The sequence below is a fragment of the Typha latifolia genome, chromosome 1 (genome assembly GCF_019914945.1).
Source record: "Typha latifolia isolate L0001 chromosome 1, TyphaL0001v2, whole genome shotgun sequence".
NCBI classification, from domain to species: domain Eukaryota; kingdom Viridiplantae; phylum Streptophyta; class Magnoliopsida; order Poales; family Typhaceae; genus Typha; species Typha latifolia.
The window spans coordinates 7,338,156-7,360,399 of record NC_133086.1 but is presented as its reverse complement, the minus strand read 5'-3'; the positions used below and the strand labels follow the sequence as shown (position 1 = coordinate 7,360,399).

The 22,244-nt window shown below is 39.5% G+C and overlaps 4 protein-coding genes across 6 annotated transcripts; 1 reads left to right on the top strand and 3 right to left on the bottom strand.

Moving 5' to 3' along the window:
• Positions 1–1,361: 1,361 nt before the first annotated feature.
• LOC140791783 (eukaryotic translation initiation factor 2 subunit beta-like) lies at positions 1,362–7,881 on the bottom strand. Of its 3 annotated transcripts, none has more exons than XM_073142439.1 (10): positions 7,757–7,881; positions 7,490–7,578; positions 7,192–7,297; positions 6,821–6,876; positions 6,669–6,723; positions 6,434–6,531; positions 5,332–5,477; positions 4,174–4,316; positions 3,507–3,592; positions 1,362–1,696 (listed from the first exon to the last, which is right to left on the bottom strand). In XM_073142439.1, the coding sequence occupies exons 2-10, from the start codon at positions 7,532–7,534 to the stop codon at positions 1,619–1,621; spliced, it is 813 nt and encodes a 270-aa protein (XP_072998540.1). In that variant the 5' UTR covers positions 7,535–7,578; positions 7,757–7,881; the 3' UTR covers positions 1,362–1,618. The 3 variants fall into 3 exon arrangements, with proteins under 3 accessions (XP_072998540.1, XP_072998556.1, XP_072998548.1); XM_073142455.1 differs by lacking the exon at positions 7,757–7,881 and adding an exon at positions 7,685–7,756; XM_073142447.1 differs by lacking the exon at positions 7,757–7,881 and having other exon boundaries at positions 7,490–7,677.
• Positions 7,882–11,196: 3,315 nt separating this feature from the next.
• LOC140802736 (uncharacterized) lies at positions 11,197–13,077 on the bottom strand. The gene is made up of 3 exons (XM_073158317.1): positions 12,991–13,077; positions 11,989–12,909; positions 11,197–11,517 (listed from the first exon to the last, which is right to left on the bottom strand). Exons 1-3 carry the CDS (start codon positions 13,075–13,077, stop codon positions 11,197–11,199), a joined length of 1,329 nt encoding a protein of 442 aa, XP_073014418.1.
• Positions 13,078–14,393: 1,316 nt separating this feature from the next.
• On the bottom strand, positions 14,394–15,730 carry LOC140793696 (pathogenesis-related genes transcriptional activator PTI6-like). The gene has a single exon (XM_073145346.1). The coding sequence runs from the start codon at positions 15,486–15,488 to the stop codon at positions 14,736–14,738; it is 753 nt and encodes a 250-aa protein (XP_073001447.1). The 5' UTR covers positions 15,489–15,730; the 3' UTR covers positions 14,394–14,735.
• Positions 15,731–18,577: 2,847 nt separating this feature from the next.
• Positions 18,578–20,911, top strand: LOC140780537 (large ribosomal subunit protein uL16). Its single transcript, XM_073126163.1, has 4 exons — positions 18,578–18,688; positions 19,189–19,690; positions 19,889–19,970; positions 20,577–20,911. The coding sequence occupies exons 1-4, from the start codon at positions 18,679–18,681 to the stop codon at positions 20,649–20,651; spliced, it is 669 nt and encodes a 222-aa protein (XP_072982264.1). The 5' UTR covers positions 18,578–18,678; the 3' UTR covers positions 20,652–20,911.
• Positions 20,912–22,244: the final 1,333 nt, after the last annotated feature.

Genomic DNA, 22,244 nt, shown 5'->3' with positions numbered 1-22,244 from the left:
TGGATCCGGCGGGAAAAGAACGCGGCCCGGAGGGAAAGGAAGTGGTGGGGTCCAGGGGGTGGAGGAGGACGGTCAAATTGTAGGGTCAAATTGTAGGGTCAAAGCGTTAGGTGAGAGGAGGTAAAGGGTCAAGACTCAAGATGGATTTTGGACCAGTTTTGGATGGATAAGCGGTAGGCTCCTCTATGATAACAGCCCAAAGGCTCATCCATGAACTTGCTACTATGTATTATAAACCTAAGCATTTAATTCAATTATAATTATTAAATATCTCATTAAAATCTAATGGCAATTCATTAGCGCTGATATTTTTCAGCAATAAGTAAATCATATGATAGTTGAGTTGGCTATATATATATAGAGAGATTAGAGAAATTTTGTAAGAATTATGTGAGAGGTTGTGTTAAAGTGCGTAGGATTTTTTACTCTCTCATATTTGAGTTTCACAAAAGATTTCCTAGTTAGAATTTTGCATATAAATCTCACGCAGCACTATACATTTTCTTTCTTTATTCTTTGCCTGTAGATATATCTGGTTGAACCCAACTAGAGTCCAACCAAATATAACATTCCACAATCAGATTTAACATAAAATGGAAGATGAACTGTCACAAAGATAAGTCTCAATCCCAACAAAAACTCCGCTATCTCGGAGTTGAATAAGGTCATGACAGTTGCATCGCAATCAGCACTCCTGTAAACCAAAATGCTAACAGTTGCAAACTTGCAATGAGCCAATGAGGGTAAAAAGTAGTATAAATTATATAAAGTCCCTGTCAATTATGATCCAATATTACTCAAATCACTTGTACTCTCTAAAGAAACTAAGCATTACATTAAGACCTCTGAATTATTCAATTGCTTCAAATAGCGGTTGTGTTAGCTTATTGCATGTTTTTCCATCCAGAATTGCCAAAATTGATATATTTATACTCAGCTTCCTCACAATCTTTGTCATTTTTTTTCCTCTCCTCTACTACCAACATTTCCTTCTCCCAATAGCAACCTCCTCTACGATTTCTGCTACTTTCATTTCTCTTAAACTCTAAATCTCGCTCAACTTCTCTTCCCCTCCCCTTCCCTATATTTCCCCCTCGCAATGTAAGTTTTATCATGACAATGCTTCCAATCTCTCTTTTCCCTCTCAACGTGCATAAGTTATAAAATAATTTTGTAAAACCAATTTTTTTGTCAAAGATGTAACCCCGCCTATAAGGATTATGATAGTTCAAGGAGTCTTAAAGTAATATTTTGAAATGGCCATAAAAAGTAAAGAGAGTTAATCATGAAAAGATATCTCATGCAACAACCTCTGAGTACTGAAAATTTGAAATCAAAGCGACAGAACAGTCAGGTGACAGTTTGAAAAAGAAAATCTATAGCAAACAACCAATAGTCTCTATACCAAAAAGATCAAACACCACAATGAGTAAAGTTACAGGAAAAAAACTCACGCAAAAATTCTGGTTCATCTTATCATCCTGTTATGCCTGACCGTCTAAATATCTCGAAATGAGCCTTGTATGTTAATAACATCACATTCCTCTGTAAATGGTCAGTGAATATTAATATAGATTATATTAGCATCAAAGTGACGTTGGCATTATCAGAATGAAAATCATGTTCCAGCCTTGCGACGACCAACACGAGCAACAAACCCAGCCTTGATGGGTGCAACGGATCGTGCAGAACCACACTGAATGATAAAACAAAGTTACTTGATTGAAGAGAAGTTGTAAGTACCAGAAACAGCAGCCATTACATTTAAGAGGATCAACATTGTCACATTTGTCAACTGACAACAATAAAGGGGTCATTTCTTCTCGGGGAAAAGAAAAGAGCTTGTTATCAAGAATGGTTCTTGATTGGTAAATCTAGAACAAACAAAAAGAAGAAAACAAAGAGCAGGAAAAAAGAACAGTGTGATCTCAAAAGAAGAAAAAGAGAATTATGGCATTTGAAAAAAGTGACTCCTTGCAGCATCTCATGACTCAGAAGTGAGAAAGGAAGGGCAAATGAGCAAAAGCTGATAACTTTATGAAGGTATGATTCCTAGCTATCTTTTGGAGAGCACAAAACTAAACTTAATTACGATCTATCTTCAGTAGCTAATGTTTCCTGCTTGACAAAGACCTAATACTTGTTGTGTGTCACTTTTCAAGAAAGACAAAGCTGGTTACCTCGAATATGTGCTTGGTTTTAGGATTCCTAGCCAAGAAATGGAACTGACTTCAGGGTATAATTCCTTATTTGTGGTATTTTTACATCTCTAAAGAAGAGTGAAATATGCAATGAAAGGTCAACAAGGAGATAGTCTAATGCCTCAGAAAGCTTGAGGTTTTAATGCAATAAGCTTCCTGAATAATGTAGGCCAATTAGGGGTGAAAACGGATTGGATATTGCTCAAGCCATATCCGGATTCATATTTTTTGTCCGAATACGGATGTGGATACAAATATTAGACAAATAGCAAAATTTAAAACTATTTTCTAACTAAAATGGATACGGATAATTTTTAAATAAAGAATTAAATCTTAAACGCATGTGAATCGAATTTTAAATGAATTATGACTTTTTCTTTGAAGACAGTTAACGTAAAATATTAAAAATTTTAAAAGAAATTGTATGTCAAATACATATAGATTTAGCAAAATTAATCTCTACAAATAACATAGAGTGCATCATTTATAACAATATCAATATTCACCATTTAAACAAGCAAACTAAAAACTGTAAATTATCCAAAGAAGGTATCTGATATCCATATCTGGAAAATTATATCTGACCCATATCTATATCCATATCCGAGTTTTTAAATCGTATGCGAATCCGTATCCACATATTTTTTAAATCCTATCCGTATCAAAATCTATATCTAGGCCAGGAATATTTTACCCAAATCTAATCTAAATTGGGTCTGATAACGGGTTGGGTCCTATCGGGCTGGACTAATAGGTCGCACTAAGAACTCAATGAATGGTCTTCAGAATACAAGTTGTGCCTCCACAATTTTTACATTAAAGGGTCTCTATATATGGGTTGATCAACAGATAATCTCTTTTCCTGAAAAGGAACCAGGAAAAGGTTCTAAAAATATTAAAAACTTGGATCCAGAAAATTACCAACTTGTACTGAAAGAACAATTTGGTCAGTTAGAAACAGAATTCAGCATCAAACATGATGAATGTAGGAGATTGATATCATTGAAGATCACTATTCCTAGATCTGAATTGATCAATCAATATAGCTAATATTTTAAACATATCAAGGAAAAAGGGAAACAGGAGATTAGAAAAAACAGGAACTACAAATTTCCTCTTTGGGTCTCTTTAAAAAGGATGAAAATAAAAGAAGATTATTATGATATAAATGCATGTACCAATATAGACCTGTATCCAGTATAATGTTGATTATAGACCTTGGCCAAAATGAAAGTCATTGATGTAGAGAGTCTGGAAAGAGATTTTAACAATGAACCAGAAAAAGCAGCAAGTTCAAACAGTTACCTGTTCACAGCGAAGAAAGAACAAACGGTTTTCCTTAGAAAGTATGGTGTCCGGACTTTTGCAGCCATTGCATATGACATATTCATCTGAAAAGAACATGACGATTACAACAATGAAATATGTGTCCATTACAATTAGGAAACTAAAAGCACATGATATTTGCAAATGCTAAAATAGCAAGACTATCAATTATCCTTCTTTAGAAACATGCATTTGAAAGACACATCATGATCTACCCTTGGTTGTGAGATTCAAAAACATTTTGGGGTTCAACTCTCAAACTCATATGAAATACACAAAAGTTAAATGCACAACTGAATATCAGTAGTAGATCCACCAAAAGATCAAAATGAAAAGAAAAGGAAACAGCAAGTGTAATTTTATCATGTCCATTATGGAAGAAATCATCATGACTCTGAGTACTATCTCCAAACAGTGAAGACAACACAAAGTCTGGTCGTTTAGAAATATATGGGATCCAAGCAGACCCTTTATACACCATTATGGCATTACTTATATGACATTTCTGTATGCACTTTAGTTCTGCCAAGGACAAGCTGATATTGGTAACAACCAAATTTTCTTTGTAAATCAGAATACTTTGATCAGCATAAAGTAACAAAACAATTCGTAAATGTAAATACTGATATTAAGATAATAAACTTACTGACATATCTTCTTAGGATACCCTCAAAATTCTTTGGAGCAAATCTTCCCTTAACAACCAATCTCTGCTGCCCATCAAGAGATCCACTTGTTCCCATTTCAGCAAGCAAGAACATCATAACATGCTCAGGCTGCCTGTGCATCCTGGAGAGCAAATATTTTGAGAGATGATATCACAATGAAAAATTACAACATTGTGTATGTGGGTACATAAGTTTAGATCTTATCATCTTAAAGGCTTCTTTCAGGTTTATTTTTCACTCGATTTGAAATGGTTGTTTACATTGTAAGTATCATAATCAGAGCTTCTAGGCAAGGAAACAAGGATCTCATGATGGAAAAAGGAACCAGATAATAAGGAGATTCTCATAGCTGGCCACAAGCATACTGTAGATAGGTTAAGTTTTTGCATAACTAAATTCTTTTGGACCTGTGGTCTTTGGTCTTTTACAGGATACTTGGAAGCAAAAGAACCTACATGCCGGAATTGAGATGACTTCAGACTAACAAATAATTATGGGTGTGGACATAACTACAAAAATGAACTTCAAAGTCCTAAATATGTCTAGATTAAGCTAGTACATCTAACATATTGTAAGCCATAAATTTACCCATCATGGCATGGATCCAATAGAGAGCACCTTTTCTTGGAGATTGGAGGCATGCTTTGGCATATGGCATGACCAATGCATACTAAATCCTTTTTGTCCCTCAAGGGTATAAGGCAGATAAAAGAAGAAAGCACTCAGCAAGACAATGCATGATATTACCACATTAATCCTAAATGAGGATATGACATTTACAACATCACTGCTTTATATATAGCAGATCAAAATCACTGGCAGGAGACACTTCAGTCTCCTTTTTTCCCTAGTGTGGAGTATGTATGTCCTCAAAGAGAAAGATTTGCATTATTGCCACACACACAGAAAGAAAGGAAAGAGAAACAGAGATGAAACAGAACATCATCCAATACTTTTAAGATATGTCAATTGATGAACTATCTCAGGAGTCCTTCTATACTGTAAGTGTAAATGGCATTAGTTCCGTTAGAGAAATTTAAGTCAAAAGAAAGAAAAAAATCAGTGGTCACATATAGTCATATAGAGCAAGCCAAAGACAACAAACTGCATGAGGGAGTGGGAGCACAGAAGCATACGTCTTGCATAGGTCCATTAAATTCACAAATACTGTCTTCTTAGTTCCTTCCCTGAGGACTTGAGGGGGCCTCATAACTGTCCTACGCCTATCTCCAGCAAGATCTGGATTATTTTCTCGTAGTATGATGAAAACTCTACCCAGAAGCTGTTAAGAAAAAAAATGAAAAAAAAATGTATATCGTCATCCTCCTGGAACCACACAAATTTACATTGTTAATGAACAAAAGTAGAGGAAAAAAAGGAGATTCACATATATAAAAACTAATCAGTTATAGCTACAAGAATGCTCCAGAATAGAAACTTTATGTTGCACTGCAAGATCCAAAAAATTTCTTTGAATAACATAAGCCTTTTTCTTACAGAAATTTCCAATGAAAATCAAGTCAGTTCTTACAACCTCATAATCACTCCACATCCAATAAGCATACATTGGCCACAAGATACAAATAGGAAGGATATGGAAACATTTCTTGCTTATTTCTGAGTATACAAACTTATTCATACCATCACAGACACATCTAGTAAGATATGCTTTTCAAGACAACACAATGATTTGCACATCTAGCACATTAACATTTGCATTTAACTCTTTTGATCCAATTCTTCTCAACTTACTTAAATATTTAGGGAGGTCCATCATGCTCATAAATCACATGATCAGGAGTTAGCTATGTTGCATTAGCTTTTATCAAGACTAAGTCCACAAATAATTTTCCAACCTAAGGCCATAAGGTTAGTCAAAGATAGAATTCAATATATTAACCAAGACAAATTACTTTTTAACTATAGTAGTATAGCACCCAAATGATAATCTTGTAGCCCCACTCTGATAAGTGATAACATGCTGGATCTATGATCAGCTCAAATTTTGGATCAGCTGAATAGACCCATCTCTTGATGAGGTAGTTGTCAAACCATCATTATTATGTAATTTATTAAATGCAGCGTTAAGCTAAAAAAATCTAGAAAACAGAAGGCTAATGCAAAGGTGTTTAAAAGGCCAACGAGAGGAGGGGGTGTTCTCAGGAAAATAATTACGTTAAGAGGGAAAAAACCAAAAGGTGCTACTGAAGAACTCTTGGTATAAGAAGAATAGCATACCTCTTCATACATATAATCACGGCCACTTCCTTCCCAAGGATATTGAGCACCTCCTAGCATAATGCCCTCTCCTTCCTCATCCTCTTCTATTTGGTCATCTGGATAAGAAACAAACATAATTCTTGTAATTCTTTGAGATATAACAGAGGATTGCTAAACTTGCTTACATTCACCCAATAGCGCAACGACCTTTGCAAAACAACAGCATCGTGCACTTGAAACCATGGATGCTTACCATTGAGGTCTTCTCCAGTGTCCCCATTGTCATCATTGGGGAAGTCAGTTTCCACCTGAGACGATAAGAGATAGCATCACCACAAAGTTGGCATCCTTCCACAAATCAAAAGCATAAGCATGTAACATCAGATACAGAGAATACAAACTGACCAGCTTCTTTTTCTTCTTTTTCATGCCAACAAAACTTGGTTCATTTGACTCAGAAACTGTACGAGTAAAAGCGTGTCAATTTTTGCAAACCTAAATTATCTTCACTGCACCTAAGATTAGTAGACTACAGGGACAAGAAATAGGAATCCTTGATAATTAGAGTAACAGAACATCTCCTTCTTATTCTTCCTCAATTAGCTGCAATATTTCCTTTACACAGCGAGTTCTAATCTCCTCTACATAAGCATGTACATGCCTTTTGGCATATATGATCCTCTCAAAGTGGTCACCTCTCTCCTTTTGTTCTTACTACACTTATCTTGACGGAATGTTCCTACCACCATACATCACTAATTCCACAAGAGGCATACCTTTTAAATTTTCGGCCTTCTCAGCTAGATTTTCTACCTCATCTGCAGGATCTTGAATCACCACTTTCTTCTTTTTCTTCTTCTTTGTACGATCAAAGGGTGCAAGCTACACGATAATCACCACAAACAAAAGAATTCATAAGCATTCTTATATAAAACGAACAAAAGAGTACTGTTTCAATTTTACAACTTAAGAATGCTGAAATTATTTTAATTCAATGATTTGGGTATACATACTAAAGCATATTGCAATCCATGAGACAAAATAAATCAACTGTATGGGCTACAGAAATCTCACCTCTTGCACCTCATCCTTCGTCTCAGATGGGTTCTCGCCCGCCATAGTGGATACCTCTTTTACCTCTCAGACACAGCACCAATCGAACCCTAAATAGAAAATTCGGAAAGGAATCAACGATTAGTTCCCTTTCTTCCTTTTATATTGCATGGAGCAAAGGGATCTAAAATTAAGAAGCACCGAACCAAAGAAAACCTTAATTCTAAATATCTAATACAAGATCGACTAAAAATGGGAGAATTTATCTAAAAAGATTAGGGTTATTACGGGAACTAAATGCAAGCTAAATACAGTAAAATAGATTTCTTTTCTTTTCTTTTCTTTCGAGTCTGCCGACAGAAAATTTTCTCTCCCGAAGCTTTAGTGAAAGAAAGAGAGGATAACCGGTTCAACGAGAAGCTCCGGTTCAGACATGATCAGATCCGATCCAACGGGTCAATTTGATCGAAGCTAATAATATTGATGATTCGATCATTGGGTTGAGTGGATTTGACGAGTAAAATTTTTAACACATTGAAATTTCTTGTCGAACACTTTTAAGTCAAAATACAACAAACAGAAGGCTTGAACGGGTTAAGTTTAATATAATTTAGTTCAAATTATTTTTAAATTAGTCATATTTATATTTATTACTTTAATTTAATATGATTATTTATGACCCGCTAACTTATTTTATGATCGGACAACTACATTACTCATTTATCATCAAATAATATAAATCATTTTAGGATCCCAGTAATCTCATCATGTTCGTATTAGCTTGAGCTAGGCAGAGAAGGGAAAAATGAAAACCTCTAGACCTAGATTGGATCAAAGTTCACAAGCCTTCGCCCAGAACGCCCCTTAGAGCAACGAGTTATTTGCTCCTAGCTATGACATAGGAGTCTTGCCCAGGGGGAGTCGACTCGCATGCTGAGGTGTGAGCCCTCGGACTAGGTCTATGGGCCACGAGTGGCTAAAGGTTATGACAACCTAGTAGTTGAATTAGACTCCCTAGAGTTGGTCAACACATTGGATAAAAAGGTTGGGTGCCCCAGGAGATTAAGAGGGTTAGTTATTGAGTGTTCCACTTGCTTAGCTCTTTTGGTTAAATTTCTGTCTATCATATTTTCTCGGGAGAAAATCGTGCGGCAAACTATGTGGCTAAGCATGGATAACATGAGGCTCGTTGTTTTATGTGGATCCGGGTGACCCAGTGCCCCCAGATTTCGCCACCATCCTCCATCTAGAAGCCCTAGCCCACTCCTCAACTGTAAGCAGCTCCTTGTTTTTTTTAAAAAAAACTTAAGTTTAATATGAAAAAGAAAGGGTTAATTATGTCGACACCCCCTGAACTATACCTGATTTTCACGGAGACCTCCTAAACTTTTTTAGGTTACAATATTACCCCTAAACTTATAAGAAATTTCAATATTACTCTTCCGTTGGTATGCCATAAAAAAATTGGGGGAGTCAGCTTACGGCATTTCTGACGAAATTAATCCAAAATAACCTAAATGTCCTCATAACCTTTATATGACTCTTTAATTAAATTAAGATAAAAGATATATATTAATATACTTTTATTTTCCTTATAATATAAATATAAAAAAGACCTTCGATCATCTTCTTTCCCTTCACCATCACCGATTCTCTCCTTCACCGTCGCAGACCGACGCTACGGTAATTGCGACGCTGGGCAACGAGGAGGCGGGGGGTTGCAACTGCATTCTGGCGACATCGGCGGGGTTGCGACTGTTGCGTCGATCGCACATTATATAAAGAGCTCTCCTACCGGCTACCTCCCCTGCTTCATATATAAAGAGCTCAATATTCATTCATCACCCAACTCTCCTAGCCAATACCCACTTCCCAAAATGTCGCATTTATCCTCTTCCCCCTCCATTCTCCTCCTCTTCTTCCAGCAAAATTAATGTTGCTTTGGCCTAGACAGCAATAAACAATGAGAGAGCAGGAACTGTAATTAGAGAACAGGCATATCTCTTCTGGGAATGGAGCTCACTGCAATAAGAGGTCACTCAACATCGTAAGTTCAAACAACAGTTCCAACTCTCTTACATGATACAAATGAAAATTAGTTTAAATCCTACAAGACAAAATTGAGAACTAGTATTTCTCAGTACATGACAATCAGACAGAAAACTTACACCAATAAATTCCATCTACCAAGATAGATTCAAAACAAGAGGAACAGTGGGTCAAATCCATAAATTTATTTTGCTCCTTCACAGGTAAAAACACACTCCCAAAATTTTGCATTTATCCTCTTCCGCCACCCTTCTCCGCCTCCTCTTCCTCTTCTTCTTCCAGATTGGCTTCTCACTTTCTTCTTCCTCTTCTATTGGGCTCCCCGCAACGATGCTGGACATAAGGCAGAGGGGTGAGGAGAATTGATGAGGATATTTAGATACTTTCACAAATTAATATTTTTTGCTCATTAAATTGATGACCCAGTTGACTTGTTAGGAGTATAGTTGGATTTCACTTTGCCCCAAAGTTTAAGGGACATAAAAAAGTTTAGACGATCCCGTGAAAACCGAGTATAGTTCAATGTCGTGTCGACGTAATTAACCCAAAAAGAAGCAAAATAATCACATTCTTATCGAGACAAAGAATAATAAAACTAGGTTACAGAAATGGCCCTATTGGCTTGTAAAGTAGTGAGGAGCCATCTCATGGAGCCAGCCATTCGGGTCTCTTTGCAGAAACGACATGAATCTTTTTGCCCTCGAACTGCGTAACGACACCAAAGAGGCAATGGTTATGATCTCTTTGGAGCACTCTATATTTCTCCGAAGCGACTGCTACGATCATCTTGGAGAGCATGGGATCTAGTGAGAACTCTGTCATCCTTCGTCTTTGTCAGCTCGCGGTGGCTCGAGTGCCCTGAGCAATGCCTCTGCCGGTGGGGGATCAATGAAATCAAGATTGGCCAGGTCGTCTGATGCCTAAACTCTTGACGGTGAGAGCATGATGTTAGCGAGATTCGGCAAGGTGTTAGCTTCCATGTCGTGGTTGTAGCTCTCTCTTGTCCTTCCTGAGCTTAGAGAGCATGGATTTTGCCCATGTCTCATGGATCTCTCCCTTAGCCTCAGCCTTAATTGGGACAAAAGGAGTGAACGATCAATGATCTCTCTCTTTCTTCTTCTCTTTCCCTTTTTTTTTTCTCTTCGTCTCTCAGCTACCACCCTTCTCCCCTCCACTGCCATAGCCCATAGGTTTTTTTTTTTTTGAATTCAAGGAGCTGTTCCCAGCTTGATATTTCTACGCTACCGACCCATTATCTACGTCGGCCGCAATAAGGTTATAGAACTCTGGGGGGCGTGTCCTATTCGGTTGAAACAAATCGAACCGGAGGATACACTGGCCCTAGCCGCTGCCCAGTCAGCTACAGCATTACACTCTCTTCCTACGTGTACATACTTAACTTCCTTACATTCCTCTCCTAGCCTAAGGCATTCCTGCACCATGTTTCTAGCGCGCCAAGGACTATTTTCCACGTTCTGCAGGCATTTGATGGCCTCTAGACAGTCTGATTCTATGATCACTCTCTATTCACGGCAGGCCACCCTCAACCCCAGCCGGATCGCCCACAGTTCTGTTTCCAGCGCCGAGTTCCCCGGGCACGGTTCCCACACTGCTTGGATAAGGTCTCCGTATTCATCCTGGAAGACTGTCGCTGCGCCGCCTTGGCTCGCTCCCGCTGGTCACGCCCCATCAGTGTTAGCTTTTATCCACCCTTTTTGAGGTGGTTCCCACCTCTTGCTGCATCTCCTCCCTTTCATCTGCCTTTCCTTCCTGGTCTTCCAGTGCTCTTTGGCTAAAGCTTCAGCTCTTCTTACCACCACTCTCTCTGACATCTTCTTCTCTCCGAACGCAACTGCATTCCTTTGTCTCCATATTGACCATAGGGTGCAACCAATCAGGCCTTTAATCTTCAAGTCTTCCTCCTTGTTCATATCCCAGCCTCTACTTATCCAGTCCTGGTTCATCCAAGCGCTCTCAACCCCCTCGCTATCGCTTAATACCTGCCACACCTCCAGGCTATATTTGCATGCAAAGAATAGATGATCTGTCGTCTCCCGGAACAGCCCACACATGACACATCTATCGTCGTTTCCTAGTTGGATATATTGAAGATAGGCTTTCGTTGGCAGCCTACCCCAGATTAGTTTCCAGCAGAATATTCTGATCCTCGAAGCCACAGGTAGCTGCCAGAGGATCTTCCACCCTTCCCATTGTTACTCTTGCTTAGGCTGCATGGAAGAGTAGATAGCCTTTACAGAAGGTGTTCCCCTTGGGTGTGGCCACCAGATCCACCTGTCCTCTATGGTGGCTGCACCCATGAGGAAGGTAGATACCTCATAGGCCATGTTTGCACCCGCCTCCCTGCAGAGTCTCTCCGAGGACCATTGATGATTGCCTATGATGTCCGCCACCATTAGGTTGTCCACCATTAGTGACTCTGCTATCTCCCTGGGTTATCTGCTCCACGAAACCTCGTGAGTCCAAGGGTCATAGGCAGCTCTCGTGCTTCTGCCATTCCCCACCAGCACCCGGCATCCCATCTTTAGTTGGTTGGCTGTGCGCGTTAAAGCTTTCCACACCCAAGATGCATTGGAAGTGGCCTTTGTCTCCCACGGGTGCAGGCTTTCGTATTTAGCCTGCATGAGTTTGACCCAGGGCACCTGCTCCTTGTTGAGAACCTTGAAGACCAGCTTACCTAGATGAGCCGTTCTCGTATCTATAAGCCTCCTAACCCCAAGTCCCCCTTGTCTCTTAGCCATTGTGACCTGATCCCAGCTAATCAGGTGTAGTCCGCGGCCGGTGCTATTTTCCCAAAGGAAGGCGCGAGCTTTCTTGTTTATCTCCTCCAGAACCTTGTCCGACAGCCATGTACTGCCCATCCAGTAAGCTGGTATCGCCATTAGCGTTGCTTTTATCATGGTTAGCTTGCCTGCTTGGGAGAGAAGTTTTCTTTTCCAGCCTACTAGTCTCCTGTCGATGCGTTCCACCATGGTTTGGTGCTCCTTTGCCTTCACCCTCTTACTCGCTATTAGTACGCCGAGGTATTTGAACGGCATGCTAGCCACCTTTAACCCCAACTGATCGCTGAGTTGTTTGCTGGCATCCACACCTACCCTCCTTGGCAGGTACATCTCCGACTTACCAAAGTTAACTCTTTGGTTTGTGATCTTCCCATATTGGTTTAAGCTTTCCAGAATGCACTGAGCATTGTCAGCAGAAGCCTTGGTCATCAGGAGCAGATCATCTGCGTACAGTAGGTGTGACAGCTGAACATCTCCCTTCTTGTGTCCCTGCAGCTGCCCGTTGTCCACTTTCTCATTTAGAATCTCAATAATATTTGGGTAACTATTATGAAGAGGTAGGGAGAGAGTGGATCCCCTTGCCGAAGTCCACTATACGGTGTAATCCCGGTTTGATAGGTTCCGTTGATGAGCAGTGCAAAGCGGGGAGACGAGATGCACGCATGCACCCACTTGCACCATGCCGGCGGAAAACCTATCCGCTGGAGCGCCTTCAACCGCCGACCAACTGACTCGATCGTACTCCTTCTCCATGTCCATCTTAATCATCATAGGTGTTCGAGGATGTGTTTTGAGACAGCGTCGATTATCGAGTTGGATTTGCTGTTTGGTTTTTTACTTTCTTTTTTGTTTGATCTATAGACTATAGCTAGGTTTGGGGATCTCACTTTGATATGATACAATGCGAACCAATTGCCTCCCATCCGTCACCCAGATCAGTGAGTTAAGCTAGCAAAATGTGGGAAGGGCACTCAACATGAAAATAGCACTCAAAACCAAAAATTAGCAATTAATTCATCTCCACACCATTATCCAAATATCATTATCTCCTCCGTATCAAATATTTTTACAATAAAGTAGGGGTGGACTGGGCAGTAAAGTATGGGAAAGATCATGATATATATTGTTTAATGTTTTTATTAGCAATTGTTCAACAGAAACAGAGCCAATATAGGGTTGTTCACTGGCCATTAGGGGTGGTAATCAAATGGACCATGCTAGTCTACAAAAGGATACAGTGGGCTCCACTCCAGCTACTCTGCTTTTGTGGGTACAAGGGAAACCTCACTGTTATGGGCCCTGCTCATAGACATGCACCCATGTGGCCTGAACCGGGCTGGCCCATCAAGGTATGGACTTACGCCGGTACCCGTCGTCGTCCCGCATCATGTCGTCCCCCCATTGCCCATCGCACGATACACAACTTGATAGGAAGGTAGGTGCAAATCTAACACATATAGTTGGAGGGGGAATTGCTGGAAATCGAATGGTTTTCTTGGGACCATGATGGATAACAAAATAACACAAGCAGCTGATTCTATAGAGGTCCCGGTCGATTATTTCTAGGACCATAATTTGGAGTGGGTCTACTTTCGATGGTTAATTTGTCTCAATGTGGTGCACGGATCTTATCCCCAAAATCACAAGATCCAGAAGCCGTCTTTGTTTGGAGATATTAATAGTAGTGACCTAGTACCAATTCTTCAAGCAAGAATAGTGTCCTAGTAGTAAGACATCAAGCTAGGTTCAACTTGTTGGTTAGGAGCTGCATTAAAGGATAAATAATTGTCACCAATGTCTGCGTCACAGTTTGTATGCAGTGATCTCTGTTAGGTATATAAATCTTTTGCCAGTCAAAAAGCACTGGTCATAGATTAATCTCTTTACTTAAATATATAAAAGAAGGACCCATAATTGGGCCCCACCAAGCCCAAGGTGGTGGACTGGTGCCTGGTGGCGGCCAGATGAAGGGTAACTCAGTCATTTCCGTTCCAGACCAGAAAGCGCGCGAAGACTGCTACTTAATCCAACAGCCAATGCCGTGTCACGTCACCGATAAGCCCTCCAGATCCAAATAAATGAAACCCCATTATCATAAAATATATAATTGCACCTCAAAATATATAACAAAGCAATGCAAAGATATAAATGTATGCACGACTTTCCACGCCCAGCCGTGGAATTTAAGGAACGCTTTCTCCCCCCACCCCCCACTACACACTACACACTCACGCGAAGCCTCCACACACAATAAAAGCTTTGCATCGATTAATTAAGCATTATAATATATTAAATAAACAATATAATTACTAGTAAAAAACTCCCGCCATCCCAACGAAACTCGACACGAGGAAAAGGAGCGCGGACTGGTGAAGGGGGGACAAAAGGGCGAGGGTAGTATTGTCATTGTACTCCCGCTAAACCGTAACGACCTCGACGGAGAAGTCGTCGGCGTCGATGTCGCCGAGCTCCTCATCCAAGCATAACGGCGGGTAGTGGAAGTCCGTTAGACTTAACGGCGAGAAGTCCACGTCAAAGCCGAAGGCGTCCACCTCGCGGCAGCCGTGGCCAAGGAGATCGAACGGCGTCTGGTAATCGCCGTGGTGGAGGACGGAGGTCGGCGAGGAGAAGGGGTAAGAGGCGGGGTCGCTTCTTTCGGAAGAGTCGGAGATCACGGACTCCGTTACCTCCGTTAGCACGGTTAGCGTCGGCTTCGGGAAGTTGGTGACGGCGTTAGCTCCTTTGAGCCGGACCGCCGCTTCGTCGTAGACAGCGGCAGCCTCCTCGGCGGTGTCGAAGGTCCCGAGCCAGAGCCGCTTTCCGCGAGCCGGATCTCGGATCTCCGCTGCCCACCGACCCCAGGGGCGCCGCCTCACACCTCGAAACCGCCTCCGGACGCCACATAAGGGCGGCGTCGCCGTAGGGCGGCGAGTGGCCGCGGAGAACTCGATCCCTACCTCGCGCACATGACGCTTCACCCGCTGATGGCGGATGAGTTCACCGGATTCCTCGTCGCTGGAGGAGGAGTCGGTGGCGTCGGCGTCGGTGAAGTAGATCCGGACGAGCTTTCGCCGAAAACCGGGAGCCTTCTTGGATCTACAGCGATTCACTGTGCCGGAGACCGTCTTCCTCGTCGAGGTGACATGCTTGGAAAACTTTACTAGATCCATCGCCGGAGCTATGGATCGATAACTCTTAACACTTGATTCGAGGTATCATCAAAAGAATTCAACGAGGGAAAAGCTGTGGATCGATTCAAGTATTCTAAAAAAAATCACAAAGAAGGGATAAGATCCCAGAAAGAGGGAGAAAAATCTAGGTTGGGGTTTCAGCTAGGGTTTTAAAGCGAGAGAGAGAGAGAGAGACAGAGAGAGAGAGAGACGAAGAAAAGAATGAAGAGAGAAAAGTCTCGAGCGAGGGAAAGGGAGGGGGAGTGGTGAATATATTTAAGGCAACTGGATGCGCCCATCTCCGCAGCTATCCATTTACTATTTTACCCCCATCTCCTGATCCAGCTGGCAAATTTGCTGACTTGACGTCCAGATCCACGGGTTGGGATTTACCGAATTACCCCTATCGGTATCATCGTACGAGAGAGAACATGGGTGGAAGAATCAAGAGATATTTGCGTAAAACACCCTCATCTTCAATCGCCTATAATGTTGTAAGAACAAAAATTAAGACAAAATATTTTCATTCAAATTCAGGGTGTTATCTGCATAAAAGATCCCGCCAGAATTTGATCAGGCGCAGTCGATCCAACGGCCGCGATTGTGTTAGCCGCCAGAACAGTTTCGTACCTAAGCGTTACCCCACATCCGACACGTCAGCATCCCTGCCACGTCCTAACGCGAGGGCGTTCCGGTAAATTCGCACGCCAGGCAGCCGCCTTTGCGGGGACCACCGAAGGCCATCGTGCGACCTGATATTTGCGGGCCCACCTTAAGGTATGGGCCTTGGTCTCGTAGTCGTGGGCCCGGCTTAATACACTCAACTCTTGTGACTAGTGAGCGAGAGTTTTTATTTATTGCGTTCCGATGCTTACACTTGGATCAAGATTCCAACCCTTAATCTTATCCCAGGACAAGGAAAACTTTCCCACTTGGACAAAGATTTGTGTCTCCTCACACATTATTGGGTCAGTCTTGCAAAACCAAATACTATAGATGGACGGATGACTGACTATGTCATGAGGTTATAACGGCACATAATGGAAATAATTAATATCTAATCTTTTGTCCTCCTCGGTCTCTCTCTTAGCCACGTGGAATGACAAGACATTTCCAGCCGTTGGATTCCCACGTGGCACCTTTTTTTATTATTAAAATAAAAAAAAAAAAACCCAACGACGAAAAAGGCGATAAGGACACTAGGTTGTAAAGCGATGTAATGCTTAATTTTTAGATTTTCTTTTTGTACTCCTCCGTTATTAAATTACGTTAATTAGTACGATAAGGTTTGACAAATTGAAATCTTTTGATGGTAATTAGACCAAATGTTAAGAGGAGATTGGGGATTTTCTTTTCTTTTTTTTAAGTACAATGAAGTCTACGTATTAATTATAGAAAGTATGTGTGTCGTGCAATTGTCAGACCGCGTAAGACTCGTGAGACTTTAATTCCGTATTTAATTCGAGAGACAATCGAGTTAATTTTTATAAAATACCTTTATTACCTCTTAATACGATATGTCAGATGAGATGGTTACCTTAAACACTTGCTAACTCTTTTGTCACAAATCTAATCACATTATATTAATATTAAGATGAAATAAAATCTCAACTGCTTCCGTTGTGGTACTGATATTAAATTACCACCTAAGCACGTAGTTTTTATATAGTCTAATTAAAGTATCCCTCCACAGTGCATTGATTGTTAATATAAGACCAGGGGTGTAATCCACCACAACTATGAACTTCTTCTGGTCAAGTTTAAGTTAAAATTATTTTAATTCGAATTAATTTTGAGTTTGAGCTTAAATATGTCGATCAATAAGTAATTTCTACTTAATTTCGAGTATGATCAAGCTTAATTTATATTTAAACTAATTCAACTATAAAATTATAAAATATATCTACAAGGTCAGAGCACTTAAGCGAATTTTAAAACACAACAAAAATATAAATATTGTCCATATTTATCGAGTCTACTTAATAAAGTCGGTTCATGATTAAATTTGGCCTCAAAATTAGTTTTCGAACTTAGTTTAAAATCCAAGCTCGCACTCGAACCGCCTCGATTATTTTAACAGCCCTACGCAATAAGGCATTAAAAAATAATTAGTAGACGAAAGACGAAATCAAGATAAAGTTGAAAGTAATCCTGCCCGATAACCTGGTCCTCAAGCAGTCGACGAACTGCAGACTTGGGGACCAAGCAAGATAAAATAGAGTTGGTTTTCCAAACCAGGAAGGAGTACCAACTAAGACTTCCTTGGGCCCCAAGCAATATATATATATATATATATTAGTGCTTGCAAGTTACTAAGTATATTGACACTATTCCCATTAGCACATTACAATGAATTTTTAGACTTCCACTTACTTGGGACCGATTTGCGCTAAAAAGTCTCACAAATAATTCGATTAAATTATTAAAATATTCTGATCATTTCTTCTCATTTTCTATATATCTTCACTATCTTCTTTACCTATCTTATCCATCATTGTCGTCCGTCACCGTCTTTCCTCGTCTTCTACCTTCTCCCTCCTCTTTCTTTTACTTTTCTTCTTATTATTTTTATTTTTTTTAGAAAGTGAAAAAGATGATGAAAAAGATAGAGATAATTTAAGTACTTATAATTTATTTTGTATATTATAATAGAATATATATATATTTTTTTAGTGCGTCTAAATTAATCTAGAGTTCTAAATTAGGCTTTCGATAGAAGCTAAAAGAGCTTAAATTTACTGTTCGAAAATTAAAGAGCATAAAACGGCCAATATTAGAACTAAGGGGTTTGTACTTTTGTCATGCAAATCGCTCATTAATTATTTGGCCCATATTTGGAATAGGCTTGCTTCTCGATGCTAGGCGTGGCCTATTATGCCTGACCCTCGGCCTCGGGCCTCGGCTGATACGTCACGGGCTAACGGGCTAATGGGCAATAGGGTTGAAATATTTCAGCCCGGCCCGAATCCGATCCAGCCCAAGTAACTTATGTCAATGTTTCATTCACTACCCCAGCCCAAACTAAAAAACAATGACCACTAAGGCCCATATTGCGGCCCATTTAAGCCACTCCTAGGGTTTTCGTGGCTAGGATATCTCTCTATATAATGCTCTTCTTGGCGTCTCGCCCTTTTAGGGTTTACTATTTTTCTACGCCTTCGCCTCCGTCGTTCCTCAATAGGATTTCGCCATGGGGAGAAGTAAGCATCTCGATCTCTACTCTCAATTAAAAGTACTTTTGGCTGTAATCGATTGTTGCTCTAATCCTTGATGATGGAATCGATTTAGATTTATTTCTTAAGCGATTTGTTGTTAACCGATTCATATATGTGGGTTTTGTGCAAACGATTAGAGAAAGTGGGTTGCTTTGCGGATTTCGCTTACTTGGATTTGAACATCTTATCATTTGGATCTTAATTTGACCGTGCTTGATGGTATGAAATTGATGTTATGAAAGTGATCATATGAACGGAATCTTATATAGCATGGAGAACTTACAAATTCATATTCTTATTTGCTTGTTGGATTGGTGTGTTGTTTTGTATTCGTTAAGCTCGATAATTGTATTGGAAGAATTTAGCTAGATTGCCGTCTAGAAAAATTCTGTTAGATCTAGTCGCTCGGCCTTGGCAATCATATACCCATGATTCAGATATATATCTATGTCACAAAAGTAGATGATATGATGTATCGCATGCAGGGCCTGCAAGATGCTATCGTCAGATTAAGAACAAGCCTTACCCAAAATCAAGGTATTGTCGTGGTGTTCCTGATCCAAAGATTAGGATCTATGATGTCGGCATGAAGAAGAAAGGAGTTGATGAGTTTCCCTTCTGTGTTCATCTGGTGAGTTGGGAAAAGGAGAATGTTTCGAGTGAGGCTCTTGAGGCTGCCCGTATTGCTTGTAACAAGTACATGACCAAATTTGCTGGGAAGGATGCTTTTCATCTAAGGGTGAGGGTGCATCCCTTCCATGTACTGCGTATCAACAAGATGCTTTCATGCGCTGGAGCTGATAGGCTCCAGACTGGAATGAGGGGTGCTTTTGGGAAGCCTCAAGGAACCTGTGCCAGAGTCAGCATTGGTCAGGTCCTCCTCTCTGTGCGTTGCAAGGACAACAATAGCAATCATGCCCAAGAAGCTCTCCGTCGTGCCAAGTTCAAGTTCCCTGGCCGTCAAAAGATCATCGTCAGCCGGAAGTGGTAAATATTAGATCTTTTTTATTCCTATCTGAGGGTGTTCTTTTAATTCTATTTTAGTGTTTGACCCTATGAATATGATGGTATTTGACATGTTCATTCTACTGGGTAGTCTCAGATATTCCATATATGCATTTTTTTTGTCAGAATTCTTCTTTATTTCAATGACATGGAAGTTCATATTGAAATGTTATGTTTCAGGGGATTTACCAAATTTAGCCGCACTGATTATTTGAAGTGGAAGAGTGAAAACAGAATTGTTCCTGATGGCGTCAATGCTAAGGTATCTTAGATTGCTTTTCTAGTTCTGCATCTATATGCTAGTTATGTCAGTTCTCTTTGGTTATAGAATTTGCATGGGAATGTTATCTTATTTTTTAATATTAGCATGTTTCTACATCCTAATATCAGATAAGCTGTTCCACCTTATTCTTCTGCAGCAGGCACTCCTTGAACACCATAGGCAATGTTTTTTGCTTGAAGCATGTAGAATTTCCTGAGTTGATAAAAGTGCATAATTGTTTGATGTTGCTTCTGTTACATTAAGAATTTTCTATCAACAAAAATAGTTATAACGAAACCTAGGAGTTTTGGGTTCTAATATTTTACTCTTAAATTCCTCTGGTGGTATAACAAGTGATGTGGGAATGAGTCCTCTTTCCCAGCACTTCATGAGGGCTTAAATGTACTTGGTGTTCTGCTATACCCCTTTCTTGCTCCCTAGGATTTTATTCTATCCTTTGCTTTACCTCTGTGATTGCCGACTATGATTCATCTACATGTGAAGTGCATTGTGAACAAACTTAATGTGTTTCTGGAGTATTGTTCTTTGTCATACAATTTTATTTGCAAGGCATGATGTAGATTTTATTGGCATTTAATTGTGCAGTTACTTGGATGCCATGGGCCACTTGCTAGGCGCCAACCTGGAAGGGCCTTCTTGCAAGCATCAGAAGCTTCTTAGATTCTGGACTCAGTACTTTTGCTCAGACTTATTTTAGTTGCTAAGACATCTTTAAGTCTCATTCTGTATTGTGTTCCCTTACCTGCAGCAACTTCTCTCATAAGTAGGAGTCTGCTGCTAGTTTTACTCTTTGTTGGATGTTGCTTTAGCACATTTATGTTTCTGTCGCATTGTGTGCCCTAACTCCTGTTGGATTGATGTCGATCTCGAGAACTCTGTTTCAGTATAAATTTTGGTCAGTGGAGCACTCTATGCCTAAAGGTAGTATTAGTGAGGTTATGAATGGTCTACTTTTGCTGCGGGGCTTGAGCTTTACTTCTTTGCTTTGATTATGTGCTTTTCAGTGAGAACATCGTTAATTGATGGCTAGTTCACTTCTTTTCTTTTGTTGCAAATATCTAGCATTAAGCACAAATGGGTCTTTTTATAAGTCGAGAGCAGCCGGAACACCACTAGACTATATAATTTACATAGAAAGTGCTTATGAGAGTCTAATATTGTTGTTGTTGTTTTTGGTGCAAATACTCTCTGAGGGAGTGATTGAAACTTTTAGACGGGTATCATTTCTTTTACAATTCACTTGGGTTTAACAATAAGCCCTGTTTGATAAACATTACATCTCTCCAGTGTTGGTGATGATATACAACATGTAAGTACATTTAGCAGGCATGAGATAGAGCCCCCCATTTTACAATGCAACATAACTTTCCTATATTATTTAATGATATGGAATTAAATATATTCTTTATTAATTTCTATATTACTATCAGCAAAGATATCAGTATATCACTACTCTTTTATTAATTTAAATAGCCTTAATTACACTCTCTTGGTACTTTAATTCAGTACAACTTTACTCCCTCAACTATAAAAATGTACTCTACCCTTAGTATATTACTTTAAATGATATATTAGTAATTAGTGACTTGATAAAAACGTATATTTCCTTAAATGTCTATCTTTAATTACTATGTGATATATACAATTACTGTGTAAGTGTGTAGTATATTATTACTATATCTGACTTAATTAGTTACTGGACATAGGAACTGGTAGAAGTGAACGGGGGTTTAATTAGTATCAATATTTGGTCATTTGGGATTGTGATAATCTTATATTTTGGTCATTAAACACGATTGGACATGGTATCGACAATTATAAAGGAAGAAAGTGAAATTATATTTTATCTGATGGTTTTTACCCTATAGTTTTATTTATGTTAATTTACGCCCTTGTAGTATAGACTAAATTACAACAATCTTTTTCTTAAAATATTAAACTAAATTAGAGGTTGAATTTGAATATCATCAATAAAGTTCTATAAAATTGAATAAATGTTTCGTGCTCGTGCATCTAAAATAATACTAAATAGTTTTTAAATAATAAAAACATGATAAATATATTAATCAGATGTATGTTTTTATTATATAAAAATTATATTTTACTTCTTTGTGGTTTGACTTAATTTCATAAAATTTGTGTATATTTTTAACTTAAGCACTCATATAGTTCTGGCTAAAATGTACTTTTTTTTCATCATATTTAATCATAGACAGTTATAAAAGATTAGATATGCTTATATAAAATAATATT